The sequence below is a fragment of the Dryobates pubescens genome, chromosome 13, assembly GCF_014839835.1.
Source record: "Dryobates pubescens isolate bDryPub1 chromosome 13, bDryPub1.pri, whole genome shotgun sequence".
NCBI lineage: Eukaryota > Metazoa > Chordata > Aves > Piciformes > Picidae > Dryobates > Dryobates pubescens.
Window position 1 is genome coordinate 19,972,468 of NC_071624.1, and position 25,546 is coordinate 19,998,013.

Genomic DNA, 25,546 nt, shown 5'->3' on the forward strand with positions numbered 1-25,546 from the left:
GAGTCACGAGTTTGGGAATTTCACCTACAATGTCTGTTACTTAGGCACCAGGGAGGCAGCAGACCTCTCTAGGAAACGGGTCTGGTCTGCATATCAGGCCCTCTGCTCCCTCAGCAGGGAGTCTCCTACAACCATGACCCTACGAGGTTTCTTCTGCAGATTAGTTGTGATGGCTGGCCTGAGGCAGCCTGTCATTGGTGCAGCTTCTGACCTCCTTGAGTCCTCATCCTCACCAATGACCTGTTCCTCCTGCAGAGCCTCATACCTGTTCCGTAGGTGCCCTGTAGGCAATGTGCTGCTCAAAGTAGCAGGCTTGTTCCGTTTGCATTTCTTCCCTCAGAGACCTGTTCCCATTGGCCCTGCTCATGTGGGTTACTGCAGGGAGGCTGAGAGGCTTGCTGCTGGGAAGGTGTCAAACTCCCTGTTCCACTAAGAGTTCCGTCCTGTTCTGGTTTGGCAGAGGTTAGATTATGGGAATAGTCAATTTTCCTTTCGCAGTCTCTTATAGCCCTTAGCCTTTCCTCCTAAAGCTCAGCCACCACGCGCCTCAGAGCCCTGATCTGCTCACACCTGACACAGGCGTCGTTCCTTCCATCCTCCGTATCGAGTGCCAGGTTCCAGCACTCACTGCAGCCACCTGCCTGAACATCTGCATGCTTGTGTGTGCTCTCTGGGTGCCCACTGTTCTTCTACTGGCCTTTGCTCTAGTAGTAACCATCTTGCAGTAGCCACCCTCTCCACCCGGTGGGTGTTTCTCCCCTGTCAGTGAGCAGGCCTGGCTGAGCTGCTGGCCGCTGCCTCCTCTCCCCTCAGCCACGCTCGGCAGTCTGTTTGGTTGTTGCAGTTTCCATAGCACCCCCTCCCCCAGCTACGTCCCTGCCCTCAGGCACACAGGCAACCCCAGCCCGCTGCCCCTCCTCCCCTCTTCAGGAGGTCCTGAGCCACCAGCCCCTACCACCTGCAAAGCAAGGAAAGCAAAGCCAAAAGCAAGCTCCCGGTGCTGAGCTCCTCGCGCTGCCGCCTCTCTCCTCAGCCACGCGCTGGCTTCCCAAGAGTCAAGAGGTGTTGGGTGACAGGTTGGACTTGATCTCTGAGGTCTCTTCCAACCTTATTGATTCTATGAATATCTGAGGGCTGGGGGTCAGGAAGGGACAGGGACAGCCTCTGCTCACTTGTGCCCTGGGATAGACAAGGGGATGGATGGAAACTACAGTACCACTGCTTTGCAGCTCCTTCCTGTGGAGCTCACAAACTTTACCTGCAGGACTCTGACATGTAGCCCACTCCAGCCCCACACATGGACAAGCCCATGGCTCAGCTTCTCTTCCAAAATGGATGGCTCTGCTGCCACTCAGCAACATGCAACTTCCACTGATGGCCAGCAAGAGCTTGCACAACTGTCTGACAGTGCTCTGGAGGATTTCTCTTCAACATTACGGTGGAAAAGGCACAACAGAACCAGCTAAAAAGAAAATCCAAACCCAAGCATTTGACAATGAGCATGGCCATGTGTGAACTGCTGTGGCTCCTGCCCTTGGCAGTTGCAGCCTCCTCCAACCATCAGAGGCTAAAAGTGCTGTCACATCTCCTCCTGTCACTGCAGGGCTCCTCCTGCTTTCACTGGTGATTAACTGTTTACTTGGGTCTGTGGTAGCTCAGAACTAATGAGTGAATAATTAAGTGGTAGCAGCCTTAAGGAACAAACTGAACAAGCTCCTCAGCTACTGCTGTGCTACTGCTGGACTCTGTCAGCTGGTGTCTCCCTCAAGGCTGCAGCTGCACCCAAACCTGATTCTAACTGGGTTCTACAACCACCAACTGCTTTCTTGCAGCAGGAGCTTTACAGCACCTAAGCCCTACCTGGGTGTTCCTTGTCCTCTTCATCCCCATGCAGAAATGTTACTAACTTGCCCTGTGAGGACATACTCAGCCTTGGGTCATAGTCTGATGGACACATACCAGATTGGAAGAGGTCACAGGATGGATGTCACACAGCAGGATGGTCCTGTTGCCACGGAGCTTTTGTTACTGCCTACTTCAAATCACCAATTCCTGATCTGAGTAGCCTGAATACAGTGAATCAGAGGAGCAGGATGGTGAGGTTAAGCAACACTCCTCAGAGCTGGCTCCCACCCCTTTGCACAGCATCTAACCAAACACTGCATGAGGAAAGGCAGGAGTGAGCTTTGCCTTCCATGCTCCAAGGATCTGATAAAGCTTTTGTGGAACCAAATTGCACTAGATACTCCATGCCTTCTCTGAGGAACAAGGCAGGTTTCTCCCTGCTGCCTTTAAACTCTGGAGCAAATCTGGTGATTGGGAGGAGCACTGACACTACAGCAGGCAAAGGCAAGCAACTGGAGGCCTGTGCAGGAGCTGGGGCTGGTGATGCTGCAGCAGCTCTTGGGATCATGACCTTGCTGCTCAAAACAGCCCAGTCCTGCACACAAGTGTCTGCTTCCTGACTGCACAAGAACTCAGGCTGCAGTCCCAATGCAGGCTGCGTGTGCTGCAGTTTGCTACCAGCTGTGGGAACACCCCAGGAACCAAGCACTACCAGAGGAAGCATCCTGGCAGTGTGAGTGTTAAGCTAGTAACTTTGCTCAAGGATTGTCTCTCCCCATCTCCTCGTGTTAACAGAGTCACAAATAACAGGAAATTGTCGTTGCTCCCTTTTCAGAGAGGGAAGGGAATGAAGCTGGAGCTGCTCCCCCGCAGGGCGATGCTTTCCTGCAGGCCTCCAGCACTCGGCTCACACTGCCAGGACACACTGCTGGGCCTGTGGGTGGCAGCCGTCGTACTCCTGCAGGTGAGGGTCATCCAGGTCGCCCCTGTTGCTGTGCTGGCTGGAGGCAGGCTGGCCCCACGGGGGGCCGCTGGGCCTGACGCAGACACAGCGGCTGCCTGTGGCGCCGGGGCTGTAGAGCTTCCGCGGGACGCCGGCCCAGGCCCTGGGCACTCCCCCACTGGGAATGGAAACGAAAACTCGTTACAAATCAAAGCCTTCAGAACCTCCACGCTGGTCACAAGCCATAGAGGTGGTCTGGTGAGTTCGAGCTGACACTGCTCAGAGATGCACCGGCTGAGAGACCTGGGGTTGCGCAGCCTGGAGAAGGCTCCAGAGCATTTCAGTTTCTAAAGGAGACCTACAGGCAGGCTGGGCAGGGGCTGCTCAGAAGGGGATGTGGTATCAGGATGAGGGACAGTGGTTTGAAACTGGAGCAGGGCAGATTTAGGTTGGATATCAGGAGGAAGCCCTGCAGAGTGAGGGTGGTGTGACACTGGCACAGGTTGCCCAGAGGTGATTGGGGGCCCACCCCTGGAGACATTCAAGGTAAGACTTGATGTGGCCCTGGGCAGCCTGCTCTAGTTGGAAATGTCCCTGCTGACTGCAGGGGTTTGGACAAGATGACCTTGGAGGGTCCCTTCCAACCCAACTTGGCTCCCAGCAGCCACCATGCTACAGCCTTCTGATGCCTTTTACTGGCTGTGCTTCAGCAACCTGTGGCCTACACCTGGTTTCATCAGTGCTGCTACATGTTCTCACCCTCCTGGGAACAACCAACTTCTGCTTCCCACCGTTCCAGTGCTTGAAAAGGAATTGTAGCCTCAAGTGGCACAGCATCTCTAATTGCAAAATGGCTTTTGGGGGTTAGCTAATTGCTGATAGATGGAATCCTAGAATTGTTTTGGTTGGAAAAGGACCTCCAAGATCATTGAATCCACCCAGTAACTCAACACCACCATGGCCATTAAACCATATCTGAAGTGCCATGGCCACACAGCTCTGGAACACCTCCAGGCATGGGGACTCCACCACCTCCCTGGGCAGCCTCTGCCAGTCCCTGACAACTCTTGCAAAGAAAGTTTTCCTCATCTCCAACCTAACCCTCCCCTGGCACAATATTAGGCCATTTCTTCTCATTATCTTCTGCACCATGACAGGACACAGTGAGTTCCAGAACAACAAAAAAAACCCCAACCCAAGTGTCTCCATTATTTCTGCAGCTACTTCATTGTCTCTTTACAGGCCAGATCCTGCCTGATCCCCCACCTGCTGCAGCTTTTAAACCTGTAGCCTCTTGCACAAGAGAATACCACACAACAGCCAGTCCCATGGCTGTATCCAGGCTCTTTCTTGCAGAGAAGCACAGGCTGCTACTGGGGCACTGAAACAAAGAGTAAGCACTCTGCAGTGTGCTCTGTCATTACTTCATCTTCAAATAAAACAGTCCCTAAACAAAGAGGAATACAAAGAGGCCAAGAAGGAAATGATAATTTCTGTGTGGCTTGAAGTGGTGGTGACAAGCTGTGGAAGTGTCTGCTCAGCACCAGCTAATCCCTGCACCCCTGGCAGGTGAGCAGACCTGTCCCAGAGCGGCAGGTGGTGCCGGGGAACGCCAGTCCTGTTTCTCTGAGGAGGAGCCCATGCACACACGGCACATCCCAAAACCTGATTTTGATTCCAGTGTGACAGAAGAGGTTTTGTCTTGGAAACAGAATTCCTACAAGTGTCAATGATGGGGATGAGACTTTCCTCTTTACACACTCCCCAGCTCCGTGAACAGAGCTCCCCTCCCCTGCCTCAAGCTGCAGAACATTCTCACCAGTCCAGCCCATGCCTCTGTGCAACCCCGGACTGGGTTGAAGCTATCAGCAGTTGCTAGACTGGCAGAGAAAATCCAGCAGCTCCCATTCACACAGCAGCAGCTGCTCAGCCTGGCACAGGAATGAGGGTTCTGCTGCTCCTTGCGGGTTGGCCCTGCCTCAGAAGGCACAGCCTGAGGGATGCAGACAAGGCTGGGGACCATGCCAGGTGTGTCCCAGCTGTGCCAGCACTCAGCACGTTAGGAGAAGTCTGCAGACTTCACCTGCAGTCTGTGGAGTGTCTGCAGGGGCTGGGACATCTTTCTATGCTAGGCAGTAACAAAGCTGAGGGCACTCAAAAGCAGGGCAGGAAAGTGATTCAGAGGGTCCAGGCATGACGGCAGGAAAGCTGAATTTACCTCTGTCTGGAGCACCAGAAGCGGCTGCCCTTTGCAGAGCTCCATTCGGAGTTGCAGGGTGGAAACTGCTGCTTTCTCTGCTCACTTTCTGCTTGGAACTTCAGAGCTTCCTCAATGGCAGCCTCAGCCTGCCTTAAGGCTTCTGTTGGTGCCCCATTTTCATCATAGAATCTGCCCACCAGCTTCCCTGGGAGAGGAAGATCAATTAGACTGCAGTGTTTCCAGGCTAGGAAAGGTCTGTTGTCTAAAAAGATTTTGCTGTTTAAAGACAGAAAGAATGAGGATGTCACCACAGCCCAGTTTGAAAACCAAACCTGAGCTTTCATTGCTTCCATTCTTGAATCACACAGCCACTTACCCACATTAATAAATCCATACAGACTCATTAAAGATCAGAAAGTCCCACCCAGGCACTTCATTCTCCAAAACTATTTTCCTGCACTGCTGCTCCTACAGTCTCCTGAGTCCTGCTTGTTTCAGTCCTCTCAGTACTGGCTCCGTGCCTTTTGCTCAGCAGAGAGAAACGAAACCGGGCAGAAAGCTGCAGCTGAGAACTCAGGGCAGGAAAGCTGTTAGGCTTCAGCTCAGAAGAAAGGCGACTCCAAACCTGGCCTGACTTAGCAGCAGCTCCAGGTTTCAGTAGCAGGTCCCCAGCAGCCATCTGCAGCACAGGTGGAAGATTCTCTCTGAGATGGCTATGTTCTAGATGAAACCTGGTGCTCCACAGCCCTAACCTTCCCCACTCACTCTCCTCCCAGTGTGTCCCTCTTGTGTGTGGTCGTCCTGGCCAGAACCACCTACCCACGGGATCGTAGTTGTCACTGTAGAAGGAGAGCCAGCTCTGGACGGCAAGCATCTCACCCGGTGACAGTGCTGAGACGTCGTCCACCAGCCCAGCCTGGGTGAAGTCACCGGTGGCAAATGCTCTGGTGGCATCCCTCCCTGTGGGGGAGGCAGGTGGTGAGACCCAGCCAGGCAGCAGCAAGACCCTGCCAGCCCCCACCAAATCCCTGCGACGAGGTCCTGCCAGCCCCCACCAAATCGCTGGCAGGGCTCTGCCTGCTCACATCAACCCCTGTGACAGAGTCCTGACAACCCTAACCCTCCAACCCACTGCCCGGCCCCTGCCAGCTCCCACCAAACCCTGACAGAGTCCTGCCGGCCCCCACTGAGCCCCGAGACAGACAGGACCCTGCCAGCCCCCATCAAACTCCTGACAGGGCCTTGGCAGCCCCCACCGCAGCCCCTGATAGTCGCTGCCCAAGCCCACTGTCCAGGGTACAGGCTAACGGTACCTGCAAGGCCGCTGTAGGTACCGCCGGGACCGTAGTGCCTGCGGCCACGCTCCACATCGAAGACGCGGCCCAGCACGGCGAGGTAGAGGCCGGGCTCTCCCACGGCCCCGCGGTACCGGGCCAGCTCGGCGGCACTTAGCAGGCGGCTCTGGACCTGGGGCGGCAGAAGGCAGGAGCGGGGATCGAACCCGAGGCCCGACAACCAGGCTGCCACCAGGCACAGCAGCGCCGCTGCCGCTGCACGCCGCCACATGAGGCCGCGACAAGGCCAGGCACTGGCCCGACCCTTTCACGACACTTTCCTCGCCGAACGGTAGCGCGGCGGCGCCTTACGGCACTATGGCCAGGGCGGTATATGCGTGTGTATGTAGTGGGCCTCGCTTTACGGTGACTGTTGCGCTGTGCGGCCTCTTTCCGGGGCGGGGCGAGACTTTGCGGCGCCGGTTGTCACTTGGCGGCAGTGTGGCGCGGCTGCCGCCGGCCGAGAGCTGACAGGTGCGGCGGGCCGGGAAGTTGCTGACTAAGCTGGGCCGGGTGGAGCCGGGGCAGCGGCGGCCGAAGGAGGAGGAAGGAGATACGGCTGTGCTGAGCCTCGGGTCACAGCGTCGGCGCCTCCGAAGGGCTCATGGGGTCGGCGGCGAGCCACAGCAGCGAGGAGGAGGAGGAGGGCGCCGAGGAAGGCATGGAGGGGGCGGCCGCCGCGCCTCAGCCCGGCGCTCCCTTCCTGCCCGGCTCTGCTGCCAGTCCGGCGCCGCCGCTGCCCCCGGCCGAGGTGCTGCTGGAGCAGGCCCGGCTGCGAGAAGCCACGGCGCGGCTGCGGGAGGCGGCGCTGCCCGAGTCGCTGGTGTCGCGGCACCACAGCACGCTGGTGCGCTGGCTGGAGGAGCGCCTCAGCCGCGGCGACGAGGCCGTTAGCCTGGAGCAGTTCTGCGAGGTGCTGGAGAGCGTCTCCCGCCTGGCAGCCGGCTCCCGCGGCGAGAGCGAGGAGGTGAGGAGGCGGCCGGGGGATTCAGGCCTCTGCCCGGGGCGGGAGGGGCTGCGCTGGGGCGGAGGACCGGCAGAAGAAGGTTCCACCGGCTAGATTCGCCTGTCTGGGTGAGAGGTGGAGGCAGGATCAGGGGGAAGGGAGGTGGAGGGAGCCCCTGAGGTGATGCTGGACGCAGGGCTCCGGGAGCCGGGATGGTCTTCCCGGAGCCTTGGTGTGGGTCCGCGGCACGGGGGCCGAGCGGCATGGCCATCGACGTGATCGTGGAGGCTTCCGCCACCCCCTCCTGGCAGCTGGGTCAAGGCCAGAGCGGAGGGTTCCGCAGCAGGGCTACCAAGCTGGTGCCGCTGCTGGTCGGCAGGCTGGCAGCTCGCAGCTCTCTTTGTTACAGTTCGTGCCCGTTTTCAGGGAGCCGCTTAGCAGCCGCTTGTGCAGCAGATGGACATTTCCAGCAGTATCTCTGCCGGTGCTGCCGCTGGGGCAGCTGGTGGCAGCACAGGTGGAATATTCTGCACAGCTCATTCCTCTCAGGTATTCCTTCAAGGTATCAGCATGTCAAAGCCTATCAGCCTTGATTTTATTGTTGCCTTTTCAAAATCAGCAGTGCTATCGGCTCATGGGATCCCATTGCTAGTTGTAAAGTAAGAGTTCTGGAAAACTTGTCAGGAAGTAGTGTGGCAGAGTTTTCACCTCCACAGACGGAAGTTCTGAAGGTTTTAATGGCAGAAGTTTCCTTTCAGTTTCCTTTCTGCTGTGGGAAGGAATATGGAGAACTTACCATCTAGAGCATTAAAGCCTTAGCTGTGCTCTAGCCAGCGTTTAAAAAGCAGCAGAAAACTTCCCACTCGGCTGAGGACGTGGTTGTGCACAATTTTCTTACTGCCTGCAGTTCCCGAGTCTCACCACTGACTTCCTGCTGTCTATGACTCCCGAGTAGCAGAATGACTTGGACGGCTATTAAATCACACACAGGCTCTTGGAAATGGGTGCTGACATGTTAACAAGGCTACTGGGTGCTGGGAAGAGGTTAATTTTGGGGTGCAAATAGGTGTGTTTACACAGAATGTTGACAGGAGTCTGCTAAAATGCTGCCTCCATTTCCAGTTCCTTCCTAGGAAAAACATTGCTTCCTTTGCTACAGTGGGGTTCTTTCTGATGATGCAAACAGCAGAGCTTTGCAGGCTGCAGAAATATTTTGAGGGCTGTGTTGCACATCCTCTGCACGAGCAATACAATTGCTTTGTTTTTCCCCCTGCTCTTGGGAGTTGTTTTCCCTGCTCTCATCAAAAGATTTAGCACAGAACAGAGATGTGGTCACATCGAGCCTGCCTGTGCAGCTGAGGTACTGGGAGTTGTGTGGAAAACCTTGATGTCATCATTGCTATACTTGGTGCTAGCCCACGGGCTGTGGTATTTTAGATGCCCAGGATGTGCTTTACGCTGGTGAGAAGTTAGTTTGTGGGTGGCAGGTCAATAGGTTTCACTTTTAAATGTTCAGAATCCTGCCTGGCCCAGTGTGAGTGTGGCTCTGCCCATTACACATTTCAGTTCTCGGTGTGGAACGTGTGAACACACATTTGGAATCCTCCCTGGGCAAAACAAACTTCTGTTTAAATGCCAAAATCTGTTTTCTAGCTCAGCTGAGCCTCTGGCTCCTTTGCAAGTGCAGGCACTGCAGCAGCCATCGCTGAGTGTGTGCAGCCTTCACCTCAGACAGGGATGCTGCAGTCCTGCTGAGAGCAAAGATGAAATACAGCATTTTCCCAAGCCACACCTCATGGTGGTCTAGGGAGGTTCATTTCCCCCTCCACTCTGCCCTGGAATACTGTGTCCAGTTCTGGGCTCCCCAGTTCAAGAGAGACAGGGAGAGAGTCCAGCAGAGAGCTATGAGGATGATGAAGGGGCTGCAACATCTCTCCTACAATGAAAGACTGAGAGCCCCGGGGCTGCTTAGTCTGGAGAGGAGAAGGCAGAGAAGGGATCTGATCAATGTCTATCAATATCTGAGGGGTGGGGATCAGGAGGAAGGGGCCAGGCTCTGTTTGGTGGTGCCCAGGGACAGGACAAGGAACAACAGGGACAGGCTGGAACCCAGGAGGTTCCACCTCAACATGAGGAGAAACTTCTTTGGTGTGAGGGAGCTGGAGGCCTGGAGCAGGCTGCCCAGAGAGGTTGTGGAGTTTCCTCTGGAGACTTTCCAAACCCACCTGGATGTGTTCCTGTGTGCCCTGCCCTGGGTGCCCCTGCTCTGGCAGGGGGCTTGACCTCAATGATCTCTGGAGGTCCTTTCCATCCCCTACCATTCTGGATTCTGTGCAGCTCCTGTGCTGTCTGAGCTGAGGGGATGATTTCTCCATATGCTGCCTTTCCTTTAGCCTTTGTTTCCAGGAAAGATGTTTCTTTTGTCTTTCTTTGGGTTGAACTGGATAGGAAATGTGTACTCAACACTTTCTTTAGGAGCACAGTGCAGCTGGGTTGTGGGGATACTGCTACTGTGCTTCTGTCATGTTCCAGTCATGAACACAGCTCAAAACCTGTGGGTAGAGGTTTGCATACTGATCTGATTTGCTTTTTCTTTGCTTATCCCCCATGGCACAGCTTGTCTGAGTAGTGGAAGTTGTCTGTCTGTTGCCTTGAAAGTAGAGATGAAGCTATAGTGAACAGTCAGAAAATGACCAGAGAGCTCTGGGGTCGGTGCAGTCTCCTCAGCTCATAGGAAGAGCTCTTAAATAACAAAATGAGATGCAGAGCAAACCACACTGGTGGTTATCTCTCCTTCCATGAGAGCACAGGTAGAGGTTTAAGGCAGCTGTCAGCAGACCCAGCCCTTCACAAAGCTTCACCATCACAAAGCTTCCCTCAGCTTTCAGTAATTGTTCAGTTTGACCTCACAGAAGGGGAGGAGAAGTCCTCCTCGCCAGAGTGATGTGGGATGAAGCTGTGCATTGAATTGTTTTGACAACCAAGTTATGTTTGTTCAAATTAACTGATTCCCTCTGTATCATTGTCCCCAGGCAAAGGTCTTCATTTTGTGCCTCAGTATCTGCCCAGTGCCCAGCATCAGCTACCTCTGCTGGATGTGGCACCTTCTGCTTGCCAGCACTGGGCCTCCAAGAACAACCTCTGAATGGTTAGCGTGGGGTTAGCTGTGTGTTTAAGAGTTCAGAAACCCTCCGAGGTAAAATTCAGCTCTGTGCTGCAGAAGGACCACTGGGGCATAAGGCACTTCCATTCTGTCATCTGAGGACTTTGGTCTCCCTTGAGTGGTGTAATTATGGCCTGGTTAATTGTCAGAGTATTTTATCTAATCATCTTGGGTCATTTCTCTCTAGGATAGGGCAGTTAATGGGACATTGAGTTGGAGAATCAGGTAGGAAACCAAGAGGTTCAAGCATAGCTTCATCCTGAAAACCACAGAATGGTAGGGTTGGGAGGGACCTCCAGAGATCAGGGAGTCTACCCTCCTGCCTGAGCAGAGTCACCAAAGGCAGGTCACACATCTTGAAAGTCTCCAGAGAAAGAGACTCCACAACCTCTCTGGCCAGCCTGCTCCAGGCCTCCAGGTCCCTCACACCAAAGAAGCTTCTCCTCGTGTTGTGGTGGAACTTCCTGGGTTCCAGTTTGTGACCATTGCTCCTTGTCCTGTCACAGGACACCACTGAAAATAACCTGGTCCCTTCTTGACACCACCCTTCAGATATTTAGAGACATCAGTATGATTTCCCTTCAGTCTTCTCCAGACTAACCAGCTCCAGGTCTCTCAGGTTTTCCTCACCAGACAGGTGTTCCAGTCCCTTCATCATCTTGCTGGACACCCTCCAACCTCTGCACCAGTATACCCCTGTCTATCTGGAACTGGGGAGCCACTGGACACAATACTCCAGCTGTGGTCTCACCAGGGCAGAGCAGATGATCCTCATTTCTCTCTTGTGAATATGATTCTTGTCCCTTGTGTACAAGACTCAAGCCATTCCCAGGCAGGTCAACCCCATATCTTTACAAGTCTCACTTAGCACATCTCTGCCAAGAATGCTCTGAGAACCTAAGCAGGAACATCTCCCATCTTACCTGGGTTAGAGCAGCCAGGCTCTGTCAGACACTTGTGGGGTATACTCAGCTGTGTACTGAGCTTGAAACACCAAGTTCAGGGCTGGGAGAGTGAAGTCTTCCTTGTCAAGAGGTATGGTTGGTAAGTGCATTCCCAGTTTAGATGGGAAAAGCAGATGCTCTTAAAATGGAGCATTTCTTTTTGGGGCCCTTTCAAGATCTTTTTTAGCAGTTAAGCAGAAGCTTGCTGCAGAATTCAGTGAGACTGTGAACACCTGGCTGGTCTTTTTAATAGTGGTGTGCCATGGCTCCCGAGTCCTCTGAACTGGCTGCTTGCAAAACTGACACTTCTGAGCTCAGCCCTGGCTTAGAGGCTGAACTGAATGCAAAGGTCCTGTCCTTTGGTTAGCCCAAAGCTGTGAAATGTGGAGCTGTGTGAGGTGCTTTTTATCTGTGCTCAGCATGAGACCTGGTGTGCAAAATGTCCTTTGAGGGCAGAGTTAACAAAGTTGCCAAGGGCCCTGTGCACAAGGGAGAAAAATCCTTTCCAGTCCTTGAATGGCTCAAGTTGGAAGAGACCTCAGAGATCAGCTCCTCCAACCAGGGACACCTCTCAACTGGACTTGGCTGCCCAAGGCCTCATCCAGCCTGGCCTTGAACACCTCCAACGAGGAGGCAGCCACAACCTCTCTGGGCAGCCTATTCTGGAGTCTCACCACCCTCCTACTGAAGAACTTCTTCCTCAGCTCCAGTCTAACCCTGCTCTGCCTCAGCTTCAAACCATTCCCCCTTGGCCTGTCTCCAGACACCCTGATGAAAAGTCCCTCTGCAGCCTTCCAGTAGGATTCCTTCAGCTGCTGGAAGGCAGGGACCCAGCTCCAATGTTGTCGCAGATGCTTTGTCAGGCTGTGTTTAGCTGGTGCTGTGTGCAGGAGGCCAGGGGGTGGGAGGAAATGCACAGGAACAACCACCCTGCTTCTAGGCAAACTGTCTTAAAGAAGCAAAGTACTGAAAACCTGCAAGAATTGGAGTGGCTGCAGAGTAAGGTGGATGCAGCAGTGATCAGTGATGGATGGTAGGTCTCTTGCACTTCACTGGAACAGCTTTTGAGTGTTCTTTTGTGAGCACCTTCTTCGTGTGATTGATGGTCCATGGCTGCTGGGGATGATGTTCAGGAAGACCAAGGGCTGGGTCCTGCACCTGGGTCACAACTCCATGAAGGCTCCAGGCTTGGGGCAGAATGGCTGGAAACTGCTCAGCAGAGAAAGAACTGAGAGTGTTGGTCAGTGGCAGCTGGAGATGAGCCAGGGTGTGCCCACAGGTACATCCTGCCTTGGATCAGCAATGGTGTGGCAAGCAGCACCAGGAAGTGATGGTGGCCCTGGACTGGGCACTGGTGAGGCCACACCTCAAATACTGGGTTCAATTTTGGGGCTCTCACTGAAAGAAGGACACTGAGGAGCTGGAGCAGGTCCAGAGAAGGGCAACAAAGCTGGGGAAAGGTCTGGAGAACAGGGCTGTGGAAGAGCAGCTGAGGGAGCTGGGGGTGTTCAGCCTGGAGGAGGCTGAGGGAGACCTTACTGCTCTCTACAGCTCCCTGAGAGGAGGCTGGAGCCAGGTGGGGGTTGGGCTCTGCTCCCTAGTAATAAGTGATAGGATGAGAGGAAATGTCCTCAAGTTGCCCGAGGGGAAGTTCAGGTTGGACATCAGGAATAATTTCTTCACTGCAGGAGTGGTTAAGCCCTGGCACAGGCTGCACAGGGAGGTGGCACAGTCTCCATTCCTGGAAGGGTGTCAAAGCCATCTCGATGTGGTGCTGAGGGCTGTGGTTTGCCAGTGACCTGGCAGTGCTGGGTTAATGGTTGGACTGGATGATCCTGGAGGTCTTTCCAACCTTCATGATCCTGTGATTGTGTAGCCCCAGCTGCTAGTGGATGCACAGGGCTGATTCCCTGGTCAGGGTGATGTGCTGTACCCACCTCAGCATAACCACGGATGACTTTGGTAGGAGGTCAGTGACAGGGCTTTGCTGGAGACCACAGGTTTCCAGCCTGGGTGTTGCCTCTTGTCATGACCTCAGTGCTACAGGGAACAGATTCTCCTGAGCTGTGTTTTGTGGGGGTGCAGTGCTTGCTGCAGTGCTTTCTGTCAAATACTTTCCATTTCTGCTCCAAGTAAGGATGCTGAGATTTTAATTTCTTCTTCTTCTTCTTCCTCCTCCTCAGGCCTTTGCCCAATTTGATGCTGAAGGAGATGGCACTGTAGATGTGGAGAACATGCTGGAGGCTCTCAAGAATTCTAGTGGAGCTAATCTTCAAGGGGAACTGAGCCATGTGATCAGACAGCTGCAGGCTTGTTCTCTGGTGCCAGGTATGAGAAGAAAGTCACCTTGGGCAGGTTGCTCAAGGCTTCATCCAGCCTGGCTTTGAACACCTCCAGGGAGGGGACATCCACAGCCTCCCTGGGCAACCTGCTCCAGTGTCTCCCCACCCTTGCTGCTATTAATTTCTTCCTCATCTCCAGCCTCAATCTCCTCTCTCCCAGCTCAAAGCCATTGTCCTCATCCTGTCACTCCCAGCCCTTGTCACAAGTCCCTCCCCAGCTCTCCTGGAGCCCCTTCAGGTACTGGAAGGCTGCTCTAAGGTCTCTCTGGAGCCTTCTCTTCTCCAGGCTGCACAGCCCCAGCTCTGCCAGCCTGTCCCCATAGGGGAGGTTCTCCATCCCTCTGCTCATCTTTGTGGCCTCCCCTGAACCTGCTCCAGCAGCTCCAGGTCTGTCTTGTGTTGGGGTCCCCAGAACAGGATTCAGAAGGTGCTTTGGGAAGCCCTGTGTTGCAGCCAAGGCAGCAGTGGTGTCTCTCTGCAGGCTTCATTGATATCTTTTCGGAGTCGAAGGAGCGCCTGGGGCTGCACGCGGCGATGATCCTGCGGTTCCTGCACCGCAACCGCATCTCCAGCAGCGCCATCCCCTACCCGCTGCTGGAGTACTTCAACAACCTCTGCACCATGCGCTCCTCCCTGCTCAAGGACTCTCTGGAGCGGCTTCTCTTGAAAGAGAGAGGTAGGTAATGAATCTCTTTTCCCTTGTGTTGAATGAGCCCTTGAAGCTCATTCAGCCCAACCATTCTCCAGCTCTCCTGAGGCTGCTGCTACACCGTGGCCATGAGCACCACATCTCTGCCTCTCTGAAACACCTCTGGGGATGGGGATTCAACCACTGCCCTGGGGAGCATGTGTTTGGGAAACCTTTCATTCAAGAAGTTTCTTTTAATGTCAAACCTAAACCTCCCCTGGGGCAACTTGAGCCTTACTTTTGGCCGGGAAGTTGGACTTGATGATCTTTGGAGGTCCCTTCCAACCTCGTAACATTCTGTGATTTCCTCTTGTCCCTATCACTTGTTACTGGGGAGACCAACCCCTGCCTCACTCCTTTCAGGGAGCTGCAGAGAGCAATGAGGTCTCCCCAGAGTCTCCTTTACTCCAAACTAAACACCCCAAGGTTCCTCAGCTGCTCCTCACCATCTCTGTTCTTCAGCTTTCTTGTCCTCTGGATCTGTTCCAGCCCCTCAGTGTCCTTGGAGTGAGGGCCCCAAACTGAACCCAGGGGTCATCAGTACTAAGCACAGTGGAACAATCATAGAATGGTATGGGTTGGAAGAGGCCTCCAAAGATCGTCCAGTCTAACCCCCCTGCACTCAGCAGGGACATCAGGTTGCCCAGAGCCCTGTCCATCCTCACCTTGGCTATCTCCCAGGGATGGAGCCTCAAACACCTCCCTGGGCAACCTGTTGCAGTGTTCCAGCAGCCTCCTGGTGCAGGACTTTTTCCTAACATCCAATCTAAATCTGCTCTTCTCTACTTTGAAGTCATTGTCCCTCATCCTGTCACCACAGGCCTTTGGAGACAATCTCTCTCCATCTTTCTTGTAGGCTCCTTTCAGGTACTGGAAGGCTGCTACTAGGTCTCCCCGGAACTGCCTCTTTTCCCTGCCTTGCTCCTGCTGGCCACACCATTGCTGATCCAGGCCAGGATGCTGGTGGCCACCTGGACACACCCTGGCTCATCAGCAGCTGCTGTTGACCAGTACTCCCAGGTCTTTCTCTGCTGGGCAGCTTTCCAGTCACTGCCCCAAGCATGGAGCACTGGTGGGATTGTTGTGACCCAAGTGCAGGACCTGGCACTTAGCTTGGCTGAATCTCACACAATTGGCCTCAGCTTTTGATCCAGCCTGTCCAGATCCCTCCCTACTTTCCAGCAGGCCAAGACTGCCTCTCAGCTTGGTGTCTTCTGCAAACTCACTGAGGGTGCCTGAAGTCCCCAGTGATAATTACTGATTTGTTATATTTTTTACTCAGTTAAATATCTTCCCCAGTTGTTGCAAGCTTAATTTCCATCTTCAGGTGAATGTACTTACTGAGCTGACTGCTCAGTACTTAAAATAAGTGATTGATTTGGGGTAGAGGTGGTGATTCTTTTCCTTTATTTCAGGTAGTACTGTCCTCATGGTCTCCCCAGAGGGATGACTCCTTTCCTTCACAGCTTTTCTTCTTTTCAGATATTTGCCTTTCTGTTGAAATAGATGAAGCTGCTTGGGAAACAGTTTTGGTTTGTCCCTCCCCCCTTCTCCACCATATTTTACTTTTTCCTATTATGTGTTTGTATTTTGGCATTATAATCCATGGATTCCTAGAATGGTTTGGGTTGGAAGGGACTTCCTTGGGCAGCCTTTTCCAGTGTCTCCCCACCCTCACAGTCAAGAATGTCTTCCCAATCTCTGCTCTAAATCTGCCTCCTAAAGCTTAAAGCTGCCCTCTCATCCTGTCACTCCAAGCCCTTCTAATATTAATAAGGCACTGATGAGGCCAGTAAGGAAGAGGTAAACTCCAGAGAAAGATGTTCCCTTACTGATTTGATTATTGCCACCAATCTGCAATGAAGCTTTACTGGCTTCTAGTTCTCCAGGAGCTGGGTTCTGTGCCACCAAGAGGGTCTCTACAGGACAGTTACCGTGAGGACTCTTAGGGGTGATCTCTTCTCCTTGCAGAATACCCCAGTGACCTGAATGGAAATCAGGAGTCAGACAAACTGAAGTCAGTCACCAAGTGCTACACCCACATTGAGACCTCATCCAACTCTGCTGACATTGACAAGATGACCAATGGGGAGACCAGCTCCTTCTGGCAGTCGGACGGCAGCGCACGCTCCCACTGGATACGGTGAGCCCCCAGCAGCTTTGGGCTTCCTGGGCCTTGGGTCTGCAGCCAGTGGGGTCTTCTAGGGGGTTAGCCCTCGCTGGACAACAGGTGCCCTTCAAAACTGCTCTATCACTGCCCTCCTCAGCTGATCAGGGAAGACAAAACAAAATGGAAGGCTCGTGGGTTGGGTGATGGCAGGGAGAACACTCAGCAGTCACAGACCTGGGCAAAATAGAGCCTGCTTGGGGAAATGAAATTGTTACCAATCAAATCAGAGCAGGATCATCACAAAAGAACCTGAACTTGAAATGTCTTCCCCCACCTCTCCCTTCTTCTTCAGCTCAACTTTGCTCTTGCTTCTCTACCTCCTTCCTCCCTGCAGTGCAGGGGGATGGAGAATGGGGGTTGTGGTCAGTTCATCACACACTGTCTGTTCTGCTCCTTCCTCTTCAAGGGGAGGAGTCCTTACACTCTTTCCCTACTCCACTGTGGGGTCCCACCTGTGGGAATCAGTGCTCCATGAACTCCAGCCTGAGTCCTTCCCATGGGCTGCAGTTCTTCATGAGCTGCTCCTGCGTAGGCCCCTCCCACAGGAGTCAGTCCTTCAGGAACAGACTGCTCCAGTGTGGGTCCCCCACAGGTTCACAACCCCTGACAGCAAACCTTCTCCAGCATGGGCTTCTCTCCACATGGGTCCCCAGGTTCTGCTGGGACTCTGCTCCAGCACAGGCTGCCTGTTGTGGTCTGTAAAGGGATATATTGATGTTCAATAAGCGGAGCGATTAATACCGATATTAATAGTTTTATTAATCACAACAGTCCTGCAAAACCCACTAATTAAAACCTATTTGCAGATTCGAGGTGTTCGGTGGTGGAACAGCTCCCTCCCCAGCAGGAGCAAGTAACAATTTAAACAATATGTAGCAAAATCCAGAGGCAACAAACAGCCCTTTAGACTGTAAAGAGAAGAAACCTCGGCAAGGAGGCCGGCGATGGCCCACAAGGCGGGGGGAGCTCCAGAATTCCCCAGGGCAACAGACCTTCAATAGAGGCTTGTAAAACTCAGCTATTGTAATTCCTCACTGAGCCTGGCACACGTTAAGATCCAGACAAACCAAAATGGCATCGACCACGTGGAGGCTGCAGGAGCCTCAGCTCCTGCAGGAGCTGCAGCTTATTGCTGAGGCAGGATTTGCTCCCGAAGGGTTTGGAGCTGAAAGCTTTGTAGAGAGGAGGTTCCTCTGCTGCAGTCCTTTTGTAGCAGCGCTCGCTCCTTGCTCCAGTCAAACGAAACTGTCCTGGGGACTCGGCTCCTCTGGGGTTCGGCCTCTCGGCCCGGCAAGACGCGTGTCTGCCCTCTGGGCTTCACAGTGCTGAAACAGCCAGGGCTCTCTGCTGTCCTGTCAGGGTAAACTGAAACACAGTTCAGCTTCCAAGCGGAGCTTGTGGCTCCTCCCAGAGCGTGGACAATTGCAAGACGCCACTCCTGCTCTTTGGGCTGATACTTAGAGATTTCCCAAGGCAATAATGGCCAGCAGCAACACAGATCTAGGGGTGAAACCCTGGTATTGCAACCTAGAGAAAGCCTTCTTCCCAAAGGTGGCCAAAAGCACTCCCGCCTGGCTCATTCTGGCTCTGAAACATGTTCAGGCCAGCCTAAAGAACCAGATCTACTAACTTCTGCCTCCTTGTCTGATTCTGAGCAATTTTGAGGCGCTTTTGTCCATTCAGGACACATCCACCTGCTCTAGCATGGGGTCCTCTGTGGGGGACAGCCTGCCTCACCTTAGCCTTTATCACAAACTGAAGAGGAATCTGCTCCAGCACCTCATGGAGCCGGTCCAGAGGAGGGCCATGAAAATGATCAGGGGGTTGGAGCAGCTCTGCTATGAGGATAGGCCGAGTGAGCTGGGGGTGTTCAGCCTGGAGAAGAGAAGGCTCCAGGGAGACCTAAGAGCAGTCTTCCCATAGCTGAAGGGGGCTACGAGAAGGCTGCAGAGGGACTGTTTGCAAAGGCCTGCAGGAACATGATGAGAGGCAGTGGTTTGAAATGAGAGCAGAGCAGATTAAGACCGGATGTGAGGAACAAGTTCTGCACCAGGAGGCTGCTGGAACACTGCAGCAGGTTGCACAGGGAGGTGGTTGAGGCTCCATCCCTCAGATATTCAAGGTGTGGCTGGACAAGACTCTGGGCAACCTGATCCAGTGGAGGATGTCCCTGCTGAGTGCAGGGGGGTTGGACTGGATGAGCTTTGGAGGTCCTTTCCCACCCAAACTGTTCTGTGATCTGTAGTGGAGCTTTCCAAACTTTATTAGAGATGCAGTGAGCAGTACAGGAGCCTTTTGCCACTGTCTAGGAAGTTCCAGGAAACAGGAATGTTTGGTGAATTTTCAGTAGATGTGTGTATAGTTCAAACAAGGAGAAGCCTCCTTTTCATCATTATTAACACTACACTTTTGTTCCTGAGTGTGGTGGGTTGGAAATAAAATTGCCAGACCATCTCAGCTGAAGCTGTATTTACAAGCAAAGCTACAATCTGAATGTGAAATGCATTCACATGTACAAAATATACAATGTTTGCATACATAGACAATTTATAAGCAACACAAGAACCCCCCTGGACAAACCAGGGAGCTATTAATAGCTTCCCCCTCCCTGCTCCCTCCCCTTCTGTTCTACATGGGACAAGAGAAGGAGCAGAGAGTTGCTTAGTACTTAACCACAAAAGAATGCATCCAAGGTCAGCAAAGTATCTGCCAGAGAGGGGAAGCCAAAAAAAGAGCAAGTTAGTTTAGCAGACTATGTTAGTTGTCTGAGCAATAGGACTGTTTGGAGCTTATGATTATTTTCCTTTTTGCATCCAGTGGAGGCTTATTTACATTCTACCACTTCCTGTTCAAGATCAGCCTGAGACTGCCACACTGAGGAATGAATTCTCAGTTGAAAAGCTGGGCAGCAGAAGATTCCCCAGTCTGATTCTCAGTCAGTTACAAGTTTTCTGACCTGTCCACCAGGACTCAGGCTTGCTGATGCCTGTGCAGCACTCGGTCATTTCCACTGGATTTATTTGCATAGAATCACAGAGTGGGTTGGGTGGGAAGGGACCTTAAAGCTCATCCAGCCCCAGCCCCCTGCCATGGGCAGGGACACCTCCCACCAGCACAGCTTGCTCAAGGCCTCACCCAGCCTGGCCTTGAGCACCTCCAGGGAGGGGACATCCACCTGGACATCCAGCGTCTCACCACCCTCGCTGTAAAGAAACTCTTCCTGATCTCCAGGCTAAATCTGCCCTCCTCTGGCCTCAGGGCTCCTTGAGAGCTGGAAGCTGAGCCAAGCTTGGCTAGAAGCGAAGTGCTCAGCTTACCTTCTGCTTCCAACGGCTGTTTTACCTTTTTGCTTTGCAGTTTGAAGATGAAGCCAGATGTTGTTTTGAGACATCTGTCCATCGCAGTGGCAGCCAACGACCAGAGCTACATGCCCCAGCAGGTGACGGTGGCCGTGGGCAGGAGTGCCGGCAGCCTGCAGGAGGTGCGGGACGTGCACATCCCGAGCAACGTCACCGGCTACGTGACGCTGCTGGAGAACGCCAACATCAGTCAGATGTGTGAGTCGGGGAGACCCCTGCGGGACGCTGCTGCTGCTTTCTGTTGGAGGGCAACAGGCTGGGTGGATGCTGGAGTGCTGCGCTGAAGTGTCAGCTGTTGGAGCAGAAGGTTCTGACCTTGCCCCTGGCCTGCAGAAATTGTTTTAATCGTAGTTTAATTCCAAACTGAGAAGAGAGTTGTGGAGTCACAGGATGGGTTGGGCTGGAAGGGACCTTCAAGATCATCTAGATCCAACCCCTGCCGTGGGCAGGGACACCTCCCGCCAGCACAGGTTGCTCAAGGCCTTGTCCAACATGGCTGTGAACACCTCCAGGGATGGGACATCCACAGCCTCCCTGGGCAACCTGTTCCAGTGTCTCCCCACCCCCACTTGAAAGAATTTCTTCTTAAGTCTTCTGAGCCTTTCTCATGGTGTCTCTGACTTGGGCTGAGGGCTGGAGAGCTGCACTGACTACAGGTGCAGTTTTAGCCTCTCAGTTTGAAGGCCCTGGTCAATTTTAATACCTCTTTATTTTCAGCATGAAAGACTCTTTTATAGTGAGGCTGGGGAGACACTGACAGGTTGCCCAGGGAGGTTGTGGATAAATCCAACCTTGGAGGTATTCAAGGCCAGGCTGGATGAGGCCTCGAGCAACCTGATCTAGTGGGAGGTGTCCCTGCCCATGGCAAGGGCATTGGAACTGGATGATATCTAAGGTCCCTTCCAATCCAAACCATTCTGTGAGTCTTTTGGAGGACAGCATCTCGCAAAAACATGTCCTTTGAAGCAGCAGGTGTCTTGTTTAGGTAGCAAAACTCTGAGGCTGGCCAGATGATTCCTATAAGCAGGGTTTTGGCTGAGGGGATTTAGGTGGTTATTGTTAAGCCTGGTAGGTCTGTGGGTGCTGTATTGGAATCAAGCAGAGCAGAGCTTCTCTTTCCTGAGATGGTTCCTGCAGCAAGGCTGGTGTTCCTCAGGAGGAAGCAGGACAAGGTTAGCTGTGCAAAATGGCCATGAGTGTGGGTGAAAATTTGTATTTAACCCCAAACTTTGCTTTTAGGCTTCACTCTTTGACCCTCTCTGGAGATCCTACTGTCTCCTTTGTTAGTCCTAACACACTTTCTATGTGTGTGGTTAAAAAGGCTCTGGTGAAGTCTAGCATCTCTTTTCCACTTTGAGGGTCTTCTGCTCCCTGTAATGGATCCAATAAGCCATTCAGAGGCTACATTTCCCAACCCGGCGTGCAGAAACCCAAACACAGGCACACTGATCTGTCTGTGGGAGTCCTCTTACAGAGCTGCTGGTGGTTGTCAAAGAGGTCCTGCAGCAATCACTGTTTGGAATATCTGCATTCTTCTAGGTCTCATCCAGCAGAAGAAATTAGGAAGCAAAGCAAATCCCTGTTGTGTTTTGACAGATGTCCAGATAAACATCAAGCGCTGCCTCAGCGATGGCTGTGACACCAGGATCCACGGGCTCAGGGCTATTGGCTATCAAAGAGTTAAGAAGGTGGGAGTATCTGTGGGTGATGCCTCAGCTATCTGGTACTGGTCTCTGCTCACCTCTCTGGTAACAGCTTCCATGGAAACCAACCCAGCCTTTGTTCACACCATTTTACAGAACACCCAGTGAGTACCAAGCTTCCCTGGGCTCTCAGCTCTGGGCTTTGTGTGGTAATTCGCTTTTTTTAAATACTTCCAGCTGTCCTGAACTGATCTGTCTGGTCTGACTGGTTTCCACTCCCTCCAGTCAGACACTCAAACATCTTTTCAGCTATCACACTGTGTAAATTCTGGCATTCCTCTTTGATCCACTTGCACATACTGGAGCAAGTGTCATTTCCCTTGCTGCTGTGTCTAGTCTAGCTGCTAAGTCAGGATTGAATGGACACTGAAGAATACAGATTTTAGAACAAGAGAATCCTAGAATTAATTTGGTTGAAAGAGACCTTTAAGATCATTGAATCCAGCCAGTAACCCAGCACTGCCAGGGCACCACTGAACCATGGCCCTAGGCACCATAACTCCACAGCTCTGAAAACTCTCCAGGAAATGGCGACTCCCCCGCTGCCCTGGCAGCCTGCTTTGGAGCCTGACAATCCTTTTGGGGAAGAAATTGTACTCATGTCCAACCTAAACCTCCCCTGGGGCAACTTCAGGCCATTTCTTCTCATCCTGTCACTGCTTGGGAGAGGAGACCTGGCTCCAGCCTCCTTTCAGGGAGCTGCAGAGAGCAAGGAGGTCTCCCTCAGCCTCCTCTTCTCCATGCTCAACACCCCCAGCTCCCTCAGCTGCTCTCGCCAGCCCTGTTCTCCAGACCCTTCCCCAACTTTGTTACCCTTCTCTGGACCTGTTCCAGTCCTTCCTGGAGTGAGGGCCCAAAACAACCCAGTACTCAAGCTGTCACCTCACCATTGCCCAGTCCACCCTCATCAGTGCCAATTTTTACCTTTCCTGTGGTTTGTAATAATTTTGAGAAGGCCAAATGAATTTTCCTTAAGTGTATTGATTATAAATATTGGACACTTACAAATATTGGACACTCAAGAATGGAGTTTCATTTAACAGACTTTGCAGCAGATTTTGGCTTGTGTCCTGCTCTGCCCTTCTCTGCACAGGGACAGAGCTGGGTTTGTGCAATACCTCTGTGCAGATAGCTGCTTGTGCTCATTGGCTCTGCTGTGTGCAACACTTCCTTGTTTGACTGCCAACCATTTCTTGTCCCTGACTTGAAGGATTGGAATCCTAATAAAATCACTCCACACCCATAGCAGTTTTTATAGAGGTTAGTTAGCAAGGTGCCACTGCCTCAGAGCACTGCTGTCATCAGCTTAATGAGTCCTGGAGGCTAAAGTCCATTAAGCCTATCTTTAATTTGTGTCATCTCTCAACCCTCTTTGAAGTTCAGATAGCTTCATACCTGCTTACAGCTGAGGAGCAGTACCTGAAGGAGGCCTCCAAGAAAGCTGGGCAGGGACTGTTTACAAAGGCATGTGGCACCAGGACAAGGGGCAATGGCTTGAAACCAGAGTAGGGTAGATTGAGATTGGACATTAGGAGGAAGTTCTTTACTTTGAGGGTGGTGGAGCACTGTGTGTCATGCAGTGTGAGACTGAAAGTTTCATGTCAAAACTACTGTGAGCAGAGGTGTCATGCTGCTGCTTCTCATTTTCAACAGTTGAGATAAACCAGTGGTTAATGGCATAGTTTGAGTTTGATGTTCTCACGACCTAGATGTTCTTCACGGAAGAAGTGATTGATCATTGGGATGTGCTGCCCAGGGAGGTGGTGGAGTCACCATCCCTGAAGGTGTTCAAGAGGGGATTGGATGTGGCACTTGGTGCCATGGTCTAGTCATGAGGTCTGTGGTGACAGGTTGGACTTGATCTTTGAGGTCTTTTCCAACCTTGTTGATTCTATAACAGGTTTTCCAGGGAAGTGATGAAGGCCCCATCCATGGAGACATTACAGGTCAGGCTTGATGGGGCTCTGAGCAACCTGATCTAGTTGGGGTTGTCTCTGCTGACTGCAGGGGAGTTGGACAAGATGACCTTTAAAGGTCCCTTCCAACCCAAACCGTTCCAAGCTTTACAAAACCGAGAGCCTTCAGTCTTGCTGCTGCTGGAGTAGTTCTCAGGAACATAACGTGGGTGCTGAGCTGAAATTTAAGAAGGAGAAGTCTTGATTGAAAATATGCATTAAGGAATTCCAAATTCAGTGCTTGGAACTGTAAAATGAAATCCCAAATGTTAGTATTGGACAGAATGACTTCAGCCTGCTGAAGAATTCCTGTTTTCAGGGGTCTCATGGAATCAAACAGAAATCCTTATTTGAGCTGACAGGTTTCTCACTTAGTCTCTCCAGTTGTTCTGACAGAATTTAAAAGCCATTTTCTCTTTATCAGGGGGCTCTTACAATTCCCCTACATGAATCAGCTGTGAGACTGGCAGGGTGCTGGGCCAGCTCATTTCAACTCTCCTAGATGTAGAAAGGTTGTCCAGATGGTCCTTGGGGTCCCTTCCAACCTGGCGTTCATAGAGTCGCAGGATGGTTTGGGTTGGAAGGCTCCTCAAAGATCATCCAGTTCCAACCCTCCCACCAGCCAGGTGGCTCAAGGCCTCATTCAGCCTGGCCTCAAACACCTCCCAGGAGGGGACAGCCACAACCTCCCTGGGCAACCTGTTCCAGTGTCTCCCCACTCTCACTGCCAAGTGGTTCTATTTAAAATGAAGCAGTACTTGGACACTAAACCGTTCCTAATGCTGTCACAGTCTTCATTCCAAATTCCTTGATGTATTTGTGCCACTAAATCTGAGGTCAGGAGGCTGAGATTGAAGATTGGGGAGCAGTTGTTGAACTTTCTCCACTTAGCATGCAGTCCTGCTCTTCACCCTTGACCACATCCTCTGTGTGAAGAGGTTGTCTGCTATCAGGATCTGTTCAGCAAAGCATGAAGCTGCAGATCCCTTGGTTCGTTTTCAAAGGCTGTTGCCTGCTTTTCTGACGTTCTCTTCTGTCTCCTTTACCAGGAAAGCCCTGCAGCACATGCCACCTCTGTCCCTCACACCAGGCTCTACAGACTTCTCAAGTTTCCTATCTCCAAATGTTTTGGAAGAAGTTGATAGCTTCCTTATCAGAATAACCAGGTGAGGCTGTGGTGATGTACTTGGATGTAGTGAAAAATGGTTCTGAAGAATTTGTGCAACAAAAGTTCTCCTTCTACAGCTTTGCAGATTGCACTGGGTTGGAAGGGACCCTCAGAGGTCATCTTGTCCACCCCCCAGCAGTCAGCAGGGACACCTCCAACTGGATCAGGCTGCTCAGTGCCACATCCAGTCTGATCTTGAAGGTCTCCAGGAATGGGGCCTCAGCCATATCCCAGGGTTCTAACTCCTCTGCTCTTTTTCAGTATCTTGACAAATGTCCAAGCTAGGGGGAAGCAAGCACCTCAACTGCCTTGCTTTGGGCCTGCTTTTCCCCACCCCTCCCCACCCCCATCTGGACATTATTTGTCCTGAGTTTTATTCTCATCCTGTTGTTTCTTTCTCTCCTCAGCTGTTGTACTACTCCAGAGGTTGAACTCACACTGTTGGCCTTTGCCTTAGCCAGAGGGAGTGTCGCTAAAGTGCTGAGTTCCCTTTGCACAATCTCCGATCATCTGGACACTCCATACAGGGCGTCAGCTCTTATCTCCTCCATGGCAGCTGTGAGGCAGAACCTGCTCTATAAATATGGTAAATGAATTGCTGGTCCTGTGCTGTGCATGCATCAGCTGCACAGTGCCTTGGAGTTGTGCTGCTGAAGTTTGGAATTACACAAGATCTAGCACAACTGATACCAAGAAAACAGTTTGTGAAGGTGAACAGGCCTGGAAGCTGGGGATCAGATCAGCTCTCTGAATTGAACCCTATCTGTGATATATCCCCTGCCTGGA

General features: G+C 52.5%; 2 protein-coding genes across 2 annotated transcripts in view; one reads left to right on the top strand and one right to left on the bottom strand.

Moving 5' to 3' along the window:
* Positions 1-1,221: 1,221 nt before the first annotated feature.
* Positions 1,222-6,554, bottom strand: LOC104296777 (neuferricin). The gene is made up of 4 exons (XM_009896624.2): positions 6,302-6,554; positions 5,808-5,948; positions 5,007-5,193; positions 1,222-2,966 (listed from the first exon to the last, which is right to left on the bottom strand). Exons 1-4 carry the CDS (start codon positions 6,552-6,554, stop codon positions 2,753-2,755), a joined length of 795 nt encoding a protein of 264 aa, XP_009894926.2. The 3' UTR covers positions 1,222-2,752.
* A 212-nt stretch (positions 6,555-6,766) lies between these two features.
* The window catches only part of ZZEF1 (zinc finger ZZ-type and EF-hand domain containing 1), an 88,307-nt gene continuing 69,527 nt past the window's right edge, over positions 6,767-25,546 (top strand). Inside the window, exons 1-8 of the mRNA XM_054167015.1 lie at positions 6,767-7,289; positions 13,559-13,703; positions 14,199-14,393; positions 16,377-16,548; positions 19,933-20,132; positions 21,531-21,741; positions 24,642-24,758; positions 25,168-25,346. Coding sequence (XP_054022990.1) covers positions 6,927-7,289; positions 13,559-13,703; positions 14,199-14,393; positions 16,377-16,548; positions 19,933-20,132; positions 21,531-21,741; positions 24,642-24,758; positions 25,168-25,346 — 1,582 coding nt within the window. The 5' untranslated portion in view covers positions 6,767-6,926. The remainder of the gene's footprint in view (positions 7,290-13,558; positions 13,704-14,198; positions 14,394-16,376; positions 16,549-19,932; positions 20,133-21,530; positions 21,742-24,641; positions 24,759-25,167; positions 25,347-25,546) is intronic.

What these genes read in the sequence shown, in the direction of transcription:
- LOC104296777 (XM_009896624.2), bottom strand. Translation starts at nt 6,554, where the DNA reads ATGTGGCGGCGTGCAGCGGCAGCGGCGCTGCTGTGCCTGGTGGCAGCC. An exon ending in TGACAACTACGATCCCGTGG is followed by an intron (nt 5,194 to 5,807) that starts GTAGGTGGTTCT and finishes TTCCTCTCCCAG; the next exon opens with GGAAGCTGGTGGGCAGATTC. An exon ending in TTCTGGTGCTCCAGACAGAG is followed by an intron (nt 2,967 to 5,006) that starts GTAAATTCAGCT and finishes TTCCATTCCCAG; the next exon opens with TGGGGGAGTGCCCAGGGCCT.